Here is a 20,169-nt window from a genome sequence, read left to right as displayed (position 1 = left end):
CAGAGTGATCTGAGAGGTGTTTCAAAATATTTCATTTTCCCTTCTCCCTTTGGAAAGCACCGGAGTATTTTTCTCAGATATTTATTGTGGGGACCTGATCAAGCTCCTGGAGGCAAATATCACGATGTTGAGGACCTTCCCCATGACTGAATCCCCCTGGAGTTTTAAATTTTCAGAGCTGTGCACACTGAACCTCCAGCAATTTACCAGTTGTGGTTCAGGTTTCCTACTCCATTGCTGGCTCTGATGGGTTCTGCTCAAGAGTCTCTGGTCTGGTAAGCCATGCTTCCTTCTATTCATCTCTCTTTCCAATCTTGGGAGCTGTAGTTTTCTCTGAGTCCTCCCCCTCTTGTGGATCCAAGAGATGTTTGCTTTTTCAGTCTCTTTAGCTTTTTGTTGCTGTTAGGATGAGAGGGTAAGTTCCAAGCTCCTTACGTGTGAACTGAAAAAGCCATTTTTTAAAAAATTGCTCAGTAGCATTCCATTGTGTGTTTCTACCATGATTTGTTTATCCATTCACCTGTGACATTGGCTTGTTTCCAGGTTTTCCTTATATCCATACTTTGCTACAAACACTCATGTTTTTAGATGACCATAAACTCTTATTCCTCTTGCATGAATATCTAAGAGGGGAAGACTGGGTGACACTGTAAATGTGTTTATTTTCGGCCATGCCGGTGGCATGGGAAAGTTCTTGCATTAGGGATTAAACCGGCACCATAGCAGTGACAACACCAAATCCTTAATATTTAGGCCACCAGGGAAGTCATACAGGTGAATTTTTAACACTATTACATTTATTACTATCTCTTACATTTCTAGAGGTAAAAAGTCTAAAATCAAGTTGTCCTCCAGTATGTTTCCTCTGGAGGCTCCAGGCAGGTATCCACTACTTTGCTTTTTTAGTTTCCAGGTTGCCTGCATTCCTTGGCTGCTTCCCTTTCCCTCAGACACTGTAACCTCTTGCTTCCATGATCATCCCTCTTACTGCTGACTCTGATCATTCTCCTTCCCTCTCATGAGTCCCTTTGTGACCACATTGGTTCCACCTAAATGATCCATGATAATTTCCTAAATCCCAAAGATTCTTCAGTTAGTCACATCTGAAAAGTCCCCTTTACGATGTAAGGTAACAAACATATTCACAGGTTTCAGGATTTTACAATGTTAGCATCTTTAAGGGGCCATTATTCAGCTTACCACACTGTCTTCCAAAGAGTTTATATCATTTGACAATCCCATCAACAGTGTAAAAGAGTTCTGTTCCTCCGCGTCTTCACCGACACTTGCTAACACACAGTCATTTTAGTTTGCATTTCTCAAGTAATGAATGATGCTCAATATCTTTCCATGTACTCTTTTGCCCTCATTTTTATTGTTTTTTGTTTGTTTTTTGATGGTTAGAGTTTGATAATTCTTTGTGGGTATAGTATAAGTATATACATATGTATATAAACATGTCTACATTTTTTCTTAACAATGTCCAAACTCACCAAGTTGTGTACATTAAATACATACTGCTTGTTGTATTTCAATCAAACCTCATTAAAATGGTTAAAATAAAAGAGAGAATGAAGTGTAGTATCAAAAAATGAAAACATTAGGGTTATATCTGATAAAAAATGAGCAAAGCTTATACACTGACATCTATAAAATATTACTGAGAAGAACTTAATATTGGAGAGACATACAGTGTTCATAAGTCAGGAGAATCAGAATTGCTACTTTCCACAAATTTATCTAAAAGTCAGTGCAATCCCAAACAAAATCCTCATAGACTTTTCTATATACATTGCAAAGTGATTGTAAAATTTAAATGGAAAATGCAAAAAGTTATGAAATAACCAAAAAAATTTAAAACAATGCTAAAGTTGGAGGACTAACATTATCTGATTTTAAGTCTTAAAAATTTTAGTAATCAAGATAATGTGCTTTTGACATAAAGATGGACAAATATTGAGTGCAATAGAATAGAGAGTCCAAAAATATATAGGCACACATAGACATCTGATTTCTTACAAAGGTACAAAGGCAATTCAGTGGAAAAAGAATAAGCTTTGCAACAAATGGCACTGGAACAATTGGAGATTCATAAGCAAACATAGCTTCAGTTCATATCTTGTACCATATACATAGCTTGATTTGAATTAGACCATAGACCTACATTGTAAGAACTAAAGCTATATAGCTTCTAAAAGAAAACACAAGAGAAAATGTTTTTAACCTTAGGTTAGGCAGAGATTTTCAAATACAAGACCAAAAGCCCAATTTGTTAAAGAAATTCATAAATCTAATTAATCTGGATTAAAATTCTATTTTTTGTTTAATCTTGTCATTGATTAAAATGGGTTTATCAAATAATATGTAAAATACATTTTAAACATATTTTAATGATCTTAAATCAGTATTAAAATGTATTCCACTGTAAATTCTTCAGAAAATTTATCGTTAAATAATAGAAACTAGAGCAATAATGAAGGAAAATGATTCCATGCATGTGTGTAGCGCTGACTATTTACTAACAACTTTTCAGATGCAACCTCCATACTCCCTCCTAATAATACTGGTACTTAAGCTTCTAAAATTATGAGTAAGGTTATAATTGTATTGAAAATGATCACCAATATAGCAAGTAGCTGCTGGCAAATGTTTTTAACTTGAAAAAAGAGAGATGAAATGAGAATATTGTTTCAATAAGTTTTAAAACTTTTATGGAAGTGAGCAGAAACCCTCAATTATGCAAACTCTCCCCTAACTTTTAGAACAATATAAATTTCTGGAGAATACCATCTAGCATATTCTGATACCTTTAAAATTTTGGTAAATGTTCCTATTACTTAGAATTCAGTTTGAGTTTCTGTAAAGTCGGTCTTTGTGATGTAAAAACATTTTATGTATCAGCTAATTTCTGGACTCCAAGTATAGCATTACATGACAGATTTTAATGTATGTTATGTCTGTCATGTTGAATGCTTTATGTGCTGTAGAGAGCTCCACTGTCATTTCATACACTCCAGAGAAATACTGCTTCGCCATTAGTCTTATTTCTAAAGCATGGTTGCATTAACCTTTAAATTATCCTAATAATGAAATAAACAAACAAAAAAGTAGACAGATTTCTTAGAAATATTTGTGAATGGAAGCATAAATGTAAATGCCAAAGTACTTAGAATGCATTGTCACATTAGAGAAATGAAAATCAATTATTTTGGTTCCCCAAACATTTTTTTATAATAAATATTTTGCTATATCCTGAAATAAAAATTCATACTTAATAGAAAACAAAAAGCAAAAAATATACAGAGAAATTTTTAAAAAATAAAAATATCCTAACAATAATTAAAGAATGAATAAAAGTAATTATGATTTTCAAACATTATTTCCATACATAAGTGTTTGAATTTACATAGAGGAGGTAATGCTACTCAGATGTTTTAAATCATTTTATAATTCATTCACTCATTCATTCATTCAATCAAATTGTTTAATGAGCATCTACTATGTGTAAGATACTGTTCTAGGCACTGTGAAAACAGTAACAAAAAGCAAAACTCCCTTCTTTCTTGGGATAATGGCTGGGGCGCAGAAAATGTGCACAATAAATACACACACGCATGTAGTGTATTGGGACATACAGAATATTAGGGTAAGTTTCAAGAAAGAACTGAAGGCATCTGGGGGTCTGCCTATGTGGATAACTACAGGGAAAAGCACTCTAGGTGGAGAGAGGAAGAGGTCCTGTTGAAGGGAGGAGCCTATAAAGTGTATTGCAAGCTGAAGCATGAAGGGCCCTTTGGCTGGAAAGAAGTCAGTGTTGAAGGATTGATCGAAGTATAACATAGGGCAGAGAGGTGCCAGCAGTCATGAAATGGAGTACAAAATTGCAGGTTCTTGTGAAACTCTGGATTTTAATCAAAGTGAGATGAGAAGCCATCAGAGAGTTTTGTGCAGAGAAGTAGTGTGATCTGATTTACAGTTTAGTGAGATTACCTGGGGATATGTTGTTGAGAAAAAATAATAGCAGGGAGGTGTTCCCTTGGGGTGCAGCAGTTTAAAGATTGTCACTACAGCGACTGCTGTGGTGTGGGTTTGATTACTGGTCTGGGAACTTCTGCATGCTGCATGAACACCCCAAAAAATAATAGTAGCAGAGGTGGGATGGAGAGTTGTCAGGAGGCTGGAGCATCATGGAGTCCTAGATCAGATAGTGGTGGGAAGGGGAGTGGTGGTTAGAGGTGGATAGGTTGTGCAGATGCATCAAAGGTATAGCTGAAAACACTATTAACTCCTACACAGCAGTGTAAATTGTATCACACGTTGCCTTACTATAGTAGTGATGTTTTTCTATTATAGGAAGTTCTGGTGTTCCACAGACCAACCTAAGAGGGAAGAGAGGAGAGGTCTTCAGCTGAAGACGCTCAGATATTTTCGTTTTGTTTTTGGCTTTACTGTTACCTTTGAGCAGGATTACATTTTAATAAACTGTGCTACTGTTTAAAAATCATTGAAGTATCATTGGCTTGTTTGACAGATGCATGTTTCCTGAGGTTTATTAAAATCACTATTTTGTTTTCAAATTTTTAATTTATGTTAATCACTCTGGAAAAGTTGACATGCAAAATTGCCTACATCCCCCTTCTATATGGGGGTTATAATTCCTGAAAACTGGTAAAATGCCAAAAGAAAAAGAGAAGAAAAATAGCTTAAGATGTCCTTTCTTTAGAATTTGTTTGAAAAAAATTATTTACAATTATCTTTTCTTGAACTGTAGACATGTTTCTAGACAAGTAATGTTTCCAAAACTAATAAAAATTTTATATAAAAGAGGGGAGGTAAATATTTTGGTTGTGATTATTAATTACTCTTTGTCATGTTAAGTTTAAAGTGACAGGTGACATTCATAATGTTGTCAACTGACTTTTAAATTTGTTTGTTTGAAGCTTTCGGAAACATGTCCAAAACATCAATGAAATGATGGAAAACAGTTGAAACACAGTAAAATTCAACCCAGTAAAATAGGACTGCTTTTTCTTCATCATCCTTGGAAATTGTCAAGAAGAGAACTATGACAATATATCAATTTTTGCTACTGTTTCTACTCTGGGTATGCCTGCCACACTTCTGTTCACCAGAGATAATGTTCAAAAGGACTCCTGTGCCCCAGAAAAGGGTTTTAGGTGCTCGCACACCTAGGAGTGATGGCAAAATCCTGCATCGTCAAAAGCGTGGTTGGATGTGGAATCAATTTTTCTTACTGGAGGAATATACAGGATCTGATTATCAATATGTAGGCAAGGTAAGTCTGTATTAAAATGGCAAATATTTTCATTCTTTTTTTATATGTCTCATAAAGAAATTTGAAGCTTTTTAAGACTGCCATTCCCACAAATTTGATTCTTTAAATATCCCTATAATAGTTTTGGCTTATGGAATACAAATTATAATTTGAAAAACTATGTAATGAATGTAGCATGATAAATGTAGGAGTTCACTTACTAGAATTAATTTTACCTACTACCTCATGGATTAAACAGGCACTAAAAATTGCAATTTCATAATTTGTAGGTGGGAATTCCTGCTGTGGCTCAGTAGTAACGAACCAACTAGTATCCATGAGGACATGGGTTCTATCCTTGGCCTCGCTCAGTGGTTAAGGATCTGGTGTTGCTGTGAGCTGTGGTGTAGGTCATGGACATGGCTTGGATCTCACGTTGCTGTGGCTTGACTGTGGTACAGGGTGGCAGCTGCAGCTCCAATTTGACCTCTAGCCTGGGAACTTCCATGTGTCTCAGATGTGGCCCTAAAAAGCATGTATATAATATATATATTATATATATATGTGTGTATATATATCATGTGTATATATTTATTGCATTGCTGTTGACTGCAGCGAGTAAGAAAATATATGTTTAAGAGCTGTTTAATATTCCACAGAGAAAGCCCAATGTCTTTAAAAATATGACCTAAGGCGAAAAAACTGCTTATTTTTAAGAAAACTTTTACTTTTCCAGATATGAATGTTATTTGTTTCTTTAAAGCCCTACCTTTAAGTAAACTTTTACTTTTCCAGATACGAATGTTATTTATTTCTCTAAAGCCCTACCTTTAAGTAAAAGAAAAAATTAAGAGCAAGAGAAGCAGGTAAAAGTAGCTTACTTATTGTGATATGATGATATAAGGAGATTGCATGTTACTCAGTTATAAAAGTTTGGAAATGAGTTGTGGTTGGGAATGAAAGGATAAATGTGATATAAATGTAATAATGAATGGTTTTATACACTAGATTGCATCAATTTCCCATTTTCTTTCTTGGCACTCTCTGAATCTAATAGGTCTAAAATTTAGGTCATGTCTTAAAGAAAGAATTCTTTTTAAGACATTTTTTTATGGACAGTTTATGAAAATACATTAAAGAAAAAAGAAATGTTAAGCACACTCAAAAGGAAAGCAGATATAATCATATGTTCACATGTTACAATTAACACTATAAAGTTATGATTGGTCCATTATTGTGTTTGTTACTTTTGTGTCAATCTAAACTTTAATAGCTTCATTCATGTAATTACAATTGTGCTTAAAGTATTTGTCTTCTAAGGAAAACTGTTTTTGAGAAAATACATGTTCATTGATTTTTAAAACACTTTGATTGTTTTTCATGTTCTGATTATTTCATCCCTTTTAAAATGTATGGCAGTATGAGAAAGATGATATTAAAGGTTAAATGTTATATTGACCAAAAGAAAAAGAAACAGCAGCCTAAGCAATTTTTGCCATAAGGCAGGCAGTAGTAGACTTATTCCTGGTTTCATCTGATTGAATGCCTGAGATCAGAGGGTTCAGGTAAATTTTATGGTTCCTATAATAGGCAACTCTCAGTTTATGAAACCAACCACACAAAAATATAGTAACAGAAATCTAAACCATAAAAAACTATAGTTTCCTTTGATTCTTCCTGGACATAGTGATTATTTGCTTATTTGCATAGATTTTTCCTTCATTTAGTCCTTAACAAGGATTTAATAAATGTTGGTAAATGAAATTATCATTACATTATGTCGTCTCTTAGTCAATCTACTTCTTACGTATTTTCATTTGTTCTCTCCCCAAAGAGTATCAATAACTTGAAATAAAGAATTTTATTCACATTTTTGTTTCTAGCTCTTAGAGTAGATTTTAATATTTAGTTGACTGAACTAACCTGAGTTGCACTGAATTGAATTCCCAGAGTCATCTGGTACCACTTAGCTCTTTGATGGGGAAAACTAAGGTAGAGTTTTAAATCACTACAGGCTATTAAAGTTGGTAAATACTTGTATGCATCCTGATATACAACTCAAAATTTATTCTGCCTTACTCTGCTCTATAAAAGCAAACCAGAAAACTCTTTAATGAGGAAAGGCATAAAGAATTTATGGAGTGTGTTCACCAGTTTTTTCTATAAGTGTGTCCTGAACTACCAGATCAACAGAAATATATTAGATTCTGTAGCTCTGAGTTTACTTCTAACATCCAGAGCATCTCCTGTTTAGCTTATATATCAGGTCCATTTTGTATTTCTATCATTTGTTCATGTCATGACCTGTGAAATAGCTATTTTTAAATTTCCCTTGTCTATAGTACATATGTGTATTAATTATTAAGTATTTATACTGCATTAATTACTTATCTAACTAAAGATCTTATTTTAGATGTAAACATACAGATATGTATGTGCAAAGAAGGCAATATGCAATACAAAATATTTTTATAAACATGCATTATAATGAATGTAATCTGGGGCTAAGTTATATTTTCTTCATGAAGTATAAAAATTTTTAAATTCCCTAGACATTCTTTCCAACATCACTTGTAACAAGTGTATTACATATGCATTCTTTCTTTTAGAAATTCTACTTCCGGTTTTTACCTCATTTATAGTAGGCATGTGGTATTGATGCTAAGTGATTCAGTGTCTCTAGGTTAGTTTAGAGGTAGGAGTAACATGTCCCAATTACTAGAGATGTGGGAAGACAGTGTTAGACTTTCCATTGTTGTGGAAAATGTATTGGGAGCTCAGAGTAGGGACAATGGAGAGAATTACACTGGTAGAGTAAGGACAAGATTGAAAAGCATATGCATGAAGAGAGAGAAATGTTTTAAAAATACCAAATGATTATCCATAAAATTCTATACAAGATAAATGACATATAATTTCTTAGGTTAAAACCCATTGCTACTTATGGGGTTAAAGCAAAGGGGAAAACCCTTTACTTCTTACTGGTTAAAGCAGAGGAAACCTTGGGAAAAGTGACAATCAGAAGACCTAGGATCTAAGCTAGTTTCTGCCACTATTTTGCTCTCAATTAACTTCTCTTGGCCTTCATTCTCTCATCTATCATATGATTATGTCAGTGATTTTATATATATATATATTTAATGTACATTATATATACATTAAATATATATATTTAATACACATTACATGTTTTAGATTTATTTTTAATGTGATTACATATGAATATGAAGTGTATGAATATTTTAAAACTCACTTATTACAAGAAAAGAATAAAAAGAAATAAAGAAAGAGAGATAGAGAAAAGGAGAAAGCAAGCCAGTGGCTGAATTGTCACTGCCATGACTATTATTAAGAAACCCAGCTAGCCAACAACGGACCCAAAGCATTTCTTTGTTCATCTGTCAATAAGCAAAAAACTGTTTCCTCTAAATCAGTCATTAATGCATTCTAAACCAAAATATATCTGGCATAATTTTTTTTTCTTCTCAGTGAGATAATACAATGTTGACCTCTAAGAAATCTCCTAGGGAGTTCCCTTCATGGCTCAGTGGTTAACGAATCCAACTAGGAACCATGAGGTTGCAGGTTTGATCCCTGGCCTTGCTCAATGAGTTAGGAATCTGGCGCTGCCGTGAGCTGTGGTGTAGGTTGCAGACGCGGCTCGGATCCCCGCGTTGATCTCCTATACAAAATACTGCCTTCTACCCTTTCTTTACCTTCCAAAGCAAGGAGTTTAAAACTTGAACTCAAGTATCTATGTTTGCCCTATGTTTCTGTCATATCTCAACCTTCTATCAACATCTTTAAGTTTCCCGATTTAAGATTTGAGAAACATTGTGATTATTATAAGCTATTTTTATTAGTTTAATGTCTTTTTACTTGTAGCTTCTTATCACAGATTCTCATTGCCTGATTCAGCTGCCCTAGATAATTTCACATTCCTAGGCTTCCCAGTATTCACATAATGGCATTAAACGAGATATTCTTGAATTTATTTTTAGCTTTAGACATACAGTTCTAAGTGCATTACTAATTTTATTTACAAACTTTGCACTTTATGTAATAATTATTCTCACGTGGGGAAAACATTAAAAATAGATTTTAATCAAAACCAGAGACTGAGAAAAATCTCAAAATGCCAAAAAATTAATAAGTGGGCAATGATAAAGCTGATTCTGAGTCAACATAGTAAAATAATTCACTCTTCAGAGAAAAAATATAATAATGACTTAAAAATTATCAAGGTAACTATAACTTCTTGATATCATGAAAACATATCCCATCCAGAGACATGAAAGAGATTCTTGGGGCCTCCAGGCCATTCAGACCTAATAGTACCTCACTGATAATACCCTTCTCTAAATGCAGAATACCTTTGACACATACATACTTTTATTTTTTTCAGTGATTTTAACTGAATTACAATTGATTTACAATGTTGTTTTAGTTACAGGTATACAGCAAAGTGATTAGTTATATTAATGTTTTTTTTCAGATTCTTTTCCCTTATAGGTCATTACAAAGTATTGAATATAGAATTCTCTGTGCTGTATAGCAGGTCCCTGTTGGTTATCTGTTTTATGTATAATAGTGTGCATATGTTAATTGCATACTCCTAATTTATCTCTCCCCCCTTTCCTCTTTGGCAACCATAAGTTTATTTTCTCTGTCTTTGGGTCTATTTCTGTTTTTTATATACATTTTAAAAGTTCATTTGTATTTGCCTTTTTTTTTAGAGTTGACATATAAGCAATATTATATGATGTTGTTTGTAAGTCTTGTTGCATTCCCGGTTGTTTATCATTCTTGTAAAACAGAAGCCATGTTTAATTATTTCTTAATTTCATATCTCTTTTCCTAAAGAACTTTTGAATTCAAAGGGCTAGAGCAGTAATGGTACTCTCTCTCAGACTAAGAACATTGCATCTAATGATAGTTCTCCTTTCCTTGGATAAGCACCTGAGCTCACTTTTTACCCAGCACTACACGTTTCACCATAGTCTACCATGGTTCTGTCCTCTCATAGGTTATAACCCAATATGAAACCTCATGTTTCTTCTTGAGTAGCCAGTGGAAACTTTCTCCCAGTCCCTAACAGCTTTCTTCTCTTTGGAACCAACTTGGTTTAGTTCCACAAGCATCTTGCTGACCATTTGAATTTTCCATATTTCAGTTCCCTTTTAAATATTTCAATTTCTAACTCTAACCTGTCCATGAAAATGATGGAACAAGTTATATATTTTTCTGGTCTGTTACAACTCTATACATTTATTACTATCTGATTTGCTCACATGGCTGCTCAGTGAGCATGATGAATTCAAACTACTCTGTCCAGATCAGTGATTCTAACTAAGGGTTATCTTGCCATTTGGGGGGAAATTCATCTTTCTCTGGTTTTCACCTCAGGGTAGAGGGATTTGCTATTAGTCTCAAGCTGGTAGAGACCAGGGATGCTGCTCAAAGTCCTGCAATGCATAGGGCAGACCCCCAGCCCTAAATGTCAATAGTGCTGAGACTGAGAAACCCTGTCCTTGACGTCTTTAATTTGCCAGAGCCTTTTACATTTTTCTAAACAATTCAGTCTTTATTTTACTTCATTCTGGATTCTTGCTTCTGAATATGCTTTCGATTATAATCACATTTCTTTCCTTCAGAGTTTCTGTCAGAATTTGCTTTCCCTAACTTGAATTTTTCTCAAGATCTGCTCTCTTGTTCATATTCTGTCTGATCCTTAAAGCATCTATTTGGCTCTGGTCTCTTGATCATTCTTCTCTGTAGACTTGTGGGCCTCACACACCCACCATGAATGAATTATTTATTCATTTTTTTGACAAATATCTAGAGGACCTTCTATGACTCAGGTAGTACTTTGATATTAAGTACAATGGTAAAAATATAATTTCTCTGCTCACAAAATATCTGCCTTTAAAAGAAGGAGAAAATAAGAAGTAAGGGTAACAGGAAGTTAAGGGGCATTTTTTTTGTCTCAGATAAGCACAGGCTCCAGAAGCCACAAACAAAACAGTAAATGCAAAGTATTCCCATGTTCCATTTCTGCAGTTTTTGTTAAAAAAGGTGGTAAGAAAATAGTTTTGGGATTTGCATTACATGACTCTATGATATTAAATGTTGTGACTGGAGAGCCAAGGTATATACTTTTTTAAAATTTATCTCTTTATTTCTTCAAAGGGGTTTTTAATACGCAGTGCTTTATAAGGAAGTAGTCATTGGAGATTTCTAGAAAAGACATCTCCCAGAAACAGAAAAAAAAATCTATGAGAGAAGAATCTGACTTTAAACATTAACAAAGTCTGGAAATGACCACTGTGCCCACCATATTAGACGGTGCATGTTTTGCTCTTAATCATATGGGTACAATCAAGTCAAACCTGGTTGTAACAGGAGAAGAAGTAGCTGAAACTGAGAGAAAGGGGAAGAAGTTCTGACCACCTCACTGCACTGGTCCTACAGGGGAAGGAGATCTCAAGTGAGCACGAAGAACTTTATATAAGAGTTTAGCGAGATGGAAACACTTGCTTGGCCGTTTTAAGAACTGTAATGTTGTTGAAACTAATAATTCCCAGGTAACTTTTTAAATACAAATGTGATGAAGAGAACCTACATAAAACACACACACACACACACACACACACACACATACATTTAGCTGTTCATATATGTAGACCTGCTTTTGTGGTGGGATAGGAAGAGGAGGGGTCTTGGTGTGTAGTTATTCTCTATTTGAACCCTAATGATGACAACCATAGAAGGATTGAACACAAAACAAATGAATACAGTAGGTGATTTTAATTAGAAAATAGGCCTAAGAGAAAATAAGTCAGGATGATTTGATAAATATCAGCAGAAAATGCTTTGGATTAAGTGATTAGAAAGACCTTCCTGATGAAGAAACATTTAGACTTTTTAGGTGAATGTAGACGTTATTTCCCAGACAGAAGGGTAAAGACCACTGGAAAAAAAAAAAGAAAAACCTGAATTAGAGTTTATAAAGACTTTTTATACTACTTCTTCAGCAAGAGGTAATTAAAGCATTTTTAAAAAGAGGCATGTTCTGTAGAAGCCTAATAGCATTTTCCATGCAGGCCACTTCTTGATTTTTAACTCTCAGAATATATACAATGTTTATATCTCTCAATATTTCAGCCAGAAGTTATATTGGGAAAATATGCTCACATCCTCAAAAAAAGCTCACTGTAAAATTTTAACAAAGCAATGTTAAGAAAGATCATGAGTTGCGTTCCAAATACACTTGGTAGAACTTCAAAACCATCCAAAGTTGGTTTGAAGATAACAGGGGCTGTCAAAAAGAATGTGCATCTAAGATTTTATAAGCTCTTCATGTTAACTTTTCAGTGATCAGATAACACTAGTTTAAGCATTGTATATGCTAACATTATATCATGTTATTCATTTATAGAGATTTAACTATTTTGTTTTAGGAAATTGGTTTTGATTTGGGGTTTAATGTGTAAGCATTCCATTTTTTTCCCATCTAAACTAAGGAGAAACAGACTCCCTGTCAGTATTTTCAAGCAAAATGTCAAATGTTGAATTTTTTTAAAAAAAGTATAAATGGAATTAAGTACAGTATGCTCATCTGTAAATAACGACCACAACCATTCTTTCACTCACAAGTTCTTGCTGGTAGTGGTGATAACATATGTTTACTAAACTCTTGAAGTTATTTATGTGATGTGTTATCACTGTCCAACCTTCACAAAACAGCAATACATTCACACCACCTAAACACATTTACCACACTCACTGCCCTTACTGTACTCCAGTGATTTGTGGGAAGTCCCACCTCCCACTCTTCTTTTTTACCCCTGAATTAGTAACCCAGTGATGCTGTGAGTGTTTCCATCTTTTCTTTCCTACCACGGTCTTATTTTTGTATGTACCTCTCTTGTCCTTACCATTTTGTAATCTCCTTCGACTCATTTTCCTGCTTTTTCAGTTTGTCACACAGCATCTTTTAAAATCTACCTCTTTATGTTATGTCCCTTGAATTTATTTTTATTGGATTATGTTTTTGATAATAGATAATTATGGGTTTATCTTCTAAAAAATATTTCTGGAGTTCCTGCTGTGGCGCAGTGGTTAACGAATCCGACTAGGAACCATGAGATTGCGGGTTCGGTCCCTGCCCTTGCTCAGTGGGTTGACGATCCAGCATTGCCCTGAGCTGTGGTGTAGGTTGCAGACGCGGCTCGGATCCCGCGTTGCTGTGGCTCTGGTGTAGGCCGGTGGTTACAGCTCCGATTTGACTCCTAGCCTGGAAACCTCCATATGCTGCGGGAGCGGCCCAAGAAATAGCAAAAAAAGACAAAAAAAAATAAAAAAAAAATATTTCTGTGGCTTTAGGACAATTCACAAAGAGTAGTGATAGTTGGAAGTACATGGAAGGACTTTAATAATAATAAGCGGATAATAATAAAAGGAGACACGAAAAAGTTTTCTGTGCCAAATAAATTTTTAAAAACTTTATTATTTAAAATAATAAAGTTCAAAAAATTTTATTTTTATTTTCAAAATTTTTTCGCCTTTTATTTATTTATTTATTTTTAGGGCTGCACCCTTGTCATATGGAGGTTCCCCGACTAGGCGTTGAATCGGAACATTAGCCGCTGGCCCTATGCCACAGCCACAGCAATGCCAGATCCAAGCCATGCGTCTGTGACCTACACCACAGCTCACAGCAATGCAAGACCATTTAACCCACTGAGTGAAGCCAGGGATCAAACCTGTGTCTTCATGGATTCTAGTCAGATTTGTTTCCTCTAGAGCCATGATGGGAACTCCATAAAGTTCAAAAAATTTAAATCTGCGATTTAAATCATCCTTTTTAAACTATAGAACTTTAAGAAATATAATCACCTTAGAATGAAGATTATGTGAAAATTGAGTCAAAGACTCCTAGCAAAAGCTTGAGAGAAATCTCTGTAGATAAAAAACGTATTGAAATCTCACATAAATTTGCTCTGTGGAAAGTATCTTAATATAATTCATCAGTGACAGGTGAGTGCATAATGGCCATGAAGTGTGGGGAATTATTATTAAGGTATTATGAATTTCTACCAAAGCCCTCTCATTTTCTTTCTTGAAGACAATATACAATTTATATTCAATTTAATCTTGTCCCTATTGCACTAAAGAATAATGTTCTTTTCAGTAAAGAAAATGAAAAAGTAAGATGTATGTTATTATGTTTGCTCATCAATGTCTCATACTTGGAATATGCTCAAATATTCCAATTATCAGTTGCTTCTTATGAAATTATGAATAGAAAAGGAAGGAGCTCCTTACTAAACTTTCCAAAATGAATTCTTAAATATTCACATGATATAGTTAAATTTCCACATCCATTTCATTAAATAATATTTTGAATCTTTATTATTATTATCAGCATTAATATTGGTGGTGTTGGTAATTCTTGCTGTGTTGCTAATTGGGTGACTGCATTCCATGGCTCCTGACAATTATGAATAAAAGTTAAAATGAAGAAAAGCATATAAGTTTCCAGGTAGATGGACTAAGTTTAGAAAAGAGAATAGTAATTTCACTAGGATATAATATATAAATCTTTGGTTCTCTCCTTAAAATTCTAATCCTCAATAAGCAAATGTACTTTATGCAAATTTCAGAATCTCTCTTTAGTAAAATTCTTCCACTAACCTCACTTTTAAAAGCTATACTTTATGTATTTCTAGATTATATAAAACTATTAAATTTAGAATTTTAAATAAGATATTAAATCTCAGCCGAGGACTAAAGTTATTTTACCAAATAGGAAATCGAGATGTAAGAATGTGTATTATTATAGCCATTTTTATAAAGGAATATTTCCTATATTTCTTATTTTGGCAGATGTTTAGCTTAAACTCCATTAGTGAGCATCTCAGTTCAGTGTGATATCTTTTAATCCTCTCCCCTCAAAAAAAAAAAAAAACCCTCTAAGACCACTGAATTCTTCAGTTTTCATTGATGCCAATTCTGTCAATATGTACAAACCAGCATCATAAGGATCAAATCTAGATATATGGGCTTGGTTATCCTGAGTCCAACAGAGCAGAGGGATGGAGCTGTGAATTCCTGATGCATCTGCATATGCATTCTTGATAGCTGAGTTTCTGAAGGGAGACAATTAAGAGATAAAGCAAAGATCAAGGACCTGATTATAAATCAAATAACATAAAGGTAGCAATAGAGCAAATCAAAAAAGAAGTAGAAAGGGAGGGCAGAGGGCCAAGGCTAGGACTATTATAGAGGCCAAAGGAGAACAAAATTGCAAAGAATCCATAACTAATCTTGTTGAGTGATGCAAAATCATCAAGGTGAGAATGTAGCATTTTAGAGATCAGTGTGGACAAAGGAGAGAGTCATTGCAATAATCAATCTGAGGTCAGTGGGAGTCTGGTAGCTTTGGTTTAACCTGGACAAAAGCAGCACACCAGTTTTTCATAGGTATGTTATTAATAAGACAAAATAAGTGAGGAATGAGAGATAGTTGGAAATGATGAAGAGCTAGAGATAAGACACTATGATATGGACAGAAAGGAGGATGTGAATGTGTGCAACACGTGAGCTTACTCTTGTTAAAAATTAGAATTAAAAATATGTCTGTCGAACTGACAGCTAACACCATACACAATCACAAAAATAGTTTAAGAGAATATTCCCATCTTGGAGTTCCCGTTGTGGTGCAGTGGTTAGCGAATCCGACTAGGAACCATGAGATTGCGGGTTTGGTCCCTGCCCTTACTCAGTGGGTTAAGGATCCGGCGTTGCCGTGAGCTGTGGTGAAGGTTGCAGACGCGGCTCTGATCCCGCGTTGCTGTGGCCCTGTGTAGGCTGGTGGCTACGGCTCCAATTAGACCCCTAGCCTGGGAACCTCCTTATGCCGCGGAAGAGGCCCTATAAAAGGCAAAAAGACAAAAAATAAATAAATAAAAGAATATTCCGATCTAAATCACCAACAGGAATGAAACAATTAAAAAGAACACTTTTCTTCCCACTTATGTTTAACACACTTCTGGAAGCAAAATAACAGTGTAAAAGCTATCACATGGAGTTTTTTAATGTGAGAATTAAATGAGATATTATGTCAAATATTCTGAAATATCCTGACATTTCAGTGTTTTCTAAAATGTGTTTTATTATTACTTAATAGTTCAACAACCTCATAAGGAAATTTTTTTTAATTACCTCTTATTTACAAGTAAAGGAAAATATATCCTTATTGTCTAAATAAGTTGTTTAAGGGCACCAATCACGTAACTTGTAGAAATGGGATTCTAATTCAGAACGCAGGACTCCAGAGTGTACACTAACCTTCATTACAACTCATTGCACCATTTTTAACAATAATATTCTTATCTTCATTAATATTATTTGTCACTTCACTAGAAGCAATTATATTCTTATAAAAGAGTACAATTATGAATGTGTTAGCAAACTTTCTTTTCTGAAAGTTATCAGTGGAAAACAAAAAAAATGCACAGGTAACAGGAATATTTTGCCTACTTCATAGAGAAATCAAATTTATTTTGTAATTATATGTTTATGATTTAATTTATATATGGAATTGATAATGTATATACTTTGGATAAAATTTAAAAGGCAAAATGATGTGTATAGTTAAAATTAAGACTCCCACCAGGATCCTCAGGAATCTGTAGTTCTCCACCTAAGAAACAATTGCAATTCCTAGTCTTGTATTGTTTTTGTTTGTACATATTCCGAGAGATATTATAGAACTATTTACATGTATATATGATTTTTTTTTACGTAAATGGTAGTATACTTTATGCCACGCATAAAACACGGTTTGTTTTGACTTAAAAACAACTTGAGGGCATATTCCATTTCAGGACATAAAAATATCCATCATTTTTAAAAAAATTTTGGTACCTGCATAATATTCTTTCCAGTGAATGTATCATAAGCCATTTGCCTTTTGAAGGACCTTTAGTCATTTAAATATTATTTAGTAATAAAACAATGTTATTCTACAGTGTGCTGATATTCCTTTAGGAGTATGATTAGAAGTGAATTCTGAAGCAAAGTCTTAGAAATTTTAAACTTTCACAGGTATTGCTAAACTGCTTTCCACTGATGTTTAAACTTATCATGCCAACACCAATGTATGAAAGTAACTATATCTCCACTATTGTATCAAATCTGTGTATTATCATTTTTTATATTTTTTGATCTTATTTCTCTTATTTTAAATGAAAATGAGTATTTCTTCCTGTGTTTAAAGCCTTCCCATTTATTTATGAGTGTTTATATCCTTCACCAATTTTTCTATTAAAAAAGCTAGCATTTTTTTTAAGTTCTTTTCTTTTCTGTAAGTTCTCCTTATTAATTGACCTTTAATTCTTTTTTTCATTTTCAAGTGTAAGTTTGATGAAAGTTAAATTAAACACACATGTATACTTTAACGAGTAAGTGTAAATCAGATGGACTAACTGCAACCAGGATCAAGAAATGGAAAATTATTAGTCCCTAAGAAATAGACTCTCTGTGGGTCTATTGATAACAACATCATTTCTTTTTTATGCAGGTGACAATAAGTTTCATTTGGGGTTAATAATGCCTTGTTTTTCTTTATAGTTTGAACATCTATGTAGCCACTATAATCAATACACTAGAGTTTTAGATGTTTCTGAAATTGAATGTAATCTTAGTTCATATATTCTGTGTGCCTTCTTTTGTTCGAAGAGATTTTTGGAATTAAACCATTTTTTTTTTGTATAGGGTCTATTTATATGAATACATTTGGATTTAGTTATACATTCTCTCAATAACGGAGGTGTGATATTGCCCCTTCCCCTTACCTTGGCTGTTACTAACAATGCTTCTGTGAACATCATCCTGATACTTAAGTACACTGAATACCTTCAGAGTGTGTCTTTAGAAGTAAAGTTGCTGATCTGTAGCGTATGCCTGGCTTCAATTTTTCCAGATATGGCCTAGAAAACTCAGGCCTTTTTCTGAGTTTTAACCAATATATACTCCCACTGGCAGTGTATGAGAGAGTTTCTTTTATTCTACATAGAGCCCCATGCTTGTTATTTTTAGAATTTTTTTTCCAAATCCAGTGATTTAATATGCATCATCCTACATGACAATGAGCTTTCCCTTCTGTGAACAAGTTCTTCAAGTGTTTTATCAGCTTCTTCATCAGGTCATCTATTCTTTGCTTATTGATTGTTTCATTCCCTAATCCATACTAGAGGTGGAACTCTCTAGTATGGATTAGGCACTCTCTAGGTTACCGGGTCACATCCCTGAATAAAAGCTCCTCCTGGGTCACGAAGCTCACATTTTTAGTGGGAAATTAAAAATAAACATAATAAATATATTAATCTTATATGCTAGATGATGAAGGTTACTGTCAGAAAAGAAGAGAGAAAGCGAGATAAAGAATATTGAGGGCTGGGGAGTTCCGGTCGTGGCTCAGTGATTAATAAATCCAACTAGGAACCATGAGGTTGTGGGTTTGATCTCTGGCCTTGCTCAGTGGGTTAAGGATCTGGCGTTGCCATGAGCTGTGGTGTACATTGCTGTGGCTCTGGTGTAGGCTGGTGGCTACAGCTCCACTTGGACCCCTAGCCTGAGAACCTCCATATGCCGCAGGTGCAGCCCTAGAAAAGACAAAAAGACCAAAAAAAAAAAAAAAACAAAAAAAAAAGAATATTGAGGGCTGGAGCAGAGCAGATGGTGGTGGGTAATCCTTTCTCTCTGAGAAGGTGATATTTAAGCAAAGGATTTGGAGGAAGTGAAAGGGGTAACTACCCAGCTATAAGTGAAAACATTTTTTTTCCATGAAGAAGAAATCTTTACTGCAAACACTCTAAAATCAGGAGATTTTCTCATGAATGTTCGAGAAAGGGCAAGGAGGTGAGTGAGGCTGGAGCAGAGGGGTCAAGAGATAGGTGGTGAAGAGCAGACAGAAAGGTAAGGGTTACCTGGATCCTACAGAGTGTCATAGACGGAATAATTCCCACCAAAGATGTCCACGGCCTAATTCTTAGAATTTGCGGATATGTTATTTTAAATAGCAGAGACTGTTAAGCTGTAATTAACTGAAGATCTTGAGATGCCGGAAATTACATCCTGGATTTCCCATGCGATTCCAGTGTGAGCACAATGGGTCTTCATAGAAGTGAGACAAGAGGGTTAACATCAGAAAAAAAGAGACGTCATAATGGAACCAGATGTTAGAGAAACTCTAAAGATTGAAGAAAGGAACTGGAGCTAACCCATGCAGACAGCCTCTAGAATCTGGAAATTACAAAGAAATAGCATCTTGTCTGAAGCCTCCAGAATGAACAGAGCCTTGCCAACACCAAGCATTTAGATTCCTGACCTCCAGAATTTATAAGAGAATAATTTTGGGGGGTTTTAAGTCACTAAATTTGTGGGATTTTTTTATAGCAGCAGTAGAAAACTATTACATAAGACATTACATTCTGACTTTTACTTGGAGCAAAATGGGAAGATTTTATAGAAATTTTAGCAGCAGACTGATATTACATATAATAAATTTTAAAAATTTTAGTCTGACTTGGGGCTTTAAAGTTGGTACAATAGAAATCTCTGTGGTATTTTGCATGGATGTTAGGGAGCATTGTTATGGATAACTCAAAAAATTTTGACCTGAGCAACTAAAAAATTCATTTGCTTTTACTTGGGATGGTAGGGCAATAGGAGTATGAGCTAGCATTCCTCTTTGGATATATTAAGATAAGTGGAGTTTTGATATTATACAACTTCAGGAAAGTGTTCTAAACTGGGACCGCTTGGAAGTCATCAGCATATAGATGGTATTTTAAGTCTTGGGAATGTAAGATATCAAGAAAAATGAA

The 20,169-nt window shown here is 34.3% G+C and overlaps 1 protein-coding gene across 6 annotated transcripts in view; it reads left to right on the top strand.

Annotated features, from left to right (window-relative positions):
• The window catches only part of CDH10 (cadherin 10), a 180,859-nt gene that overhangs the window by 65,644 nt on the left and 95,046 nt on the right, over positions 1-20,169 (top strand). For 5 of the 6 annotated variants that reach the window (XR_014830834.1, XM_021076630.2, XM_021076629.2 and 2 more), the window contains exon 2: positions 4,941-5,296. The exons of the other annotated variant lie outside the window; for it this stretch is intronic. Coding sequence is in view for 2 of the 5 variants with exons in the window: in XM_021076630.2 (XP_020932289.1) it covers positions 5,066-5,296 (231 nt within the window). In the remaining 3 variants the exon portion in view is untranslated. The remainder of the gene's footprint in view (positions 1-4,940; positions 5,297-20,169) is intronic. 6 annotated transcript variants of the gene reach the window in all.

Source organism: Sus scrofa, chromosome 16 (assembly GCF_054392235.1).
Source record: "Sus scrofa isolate SSC_HxYL_T2T_F1_AM1 chromosome 16, Sscrofa_HxYL_maternal_Yorkshire_Landrace_v2.0, whole genome shotgun sequence".
Lineage (NCBI taxonomy): Eukaryota > Metazoa > Chordata > Mammalia > Artiodactyla > Suidae > Sus > Sus scrofa.
This window is presented reverse-complemented; position numbering and strand designations above follow the sequence as displayed.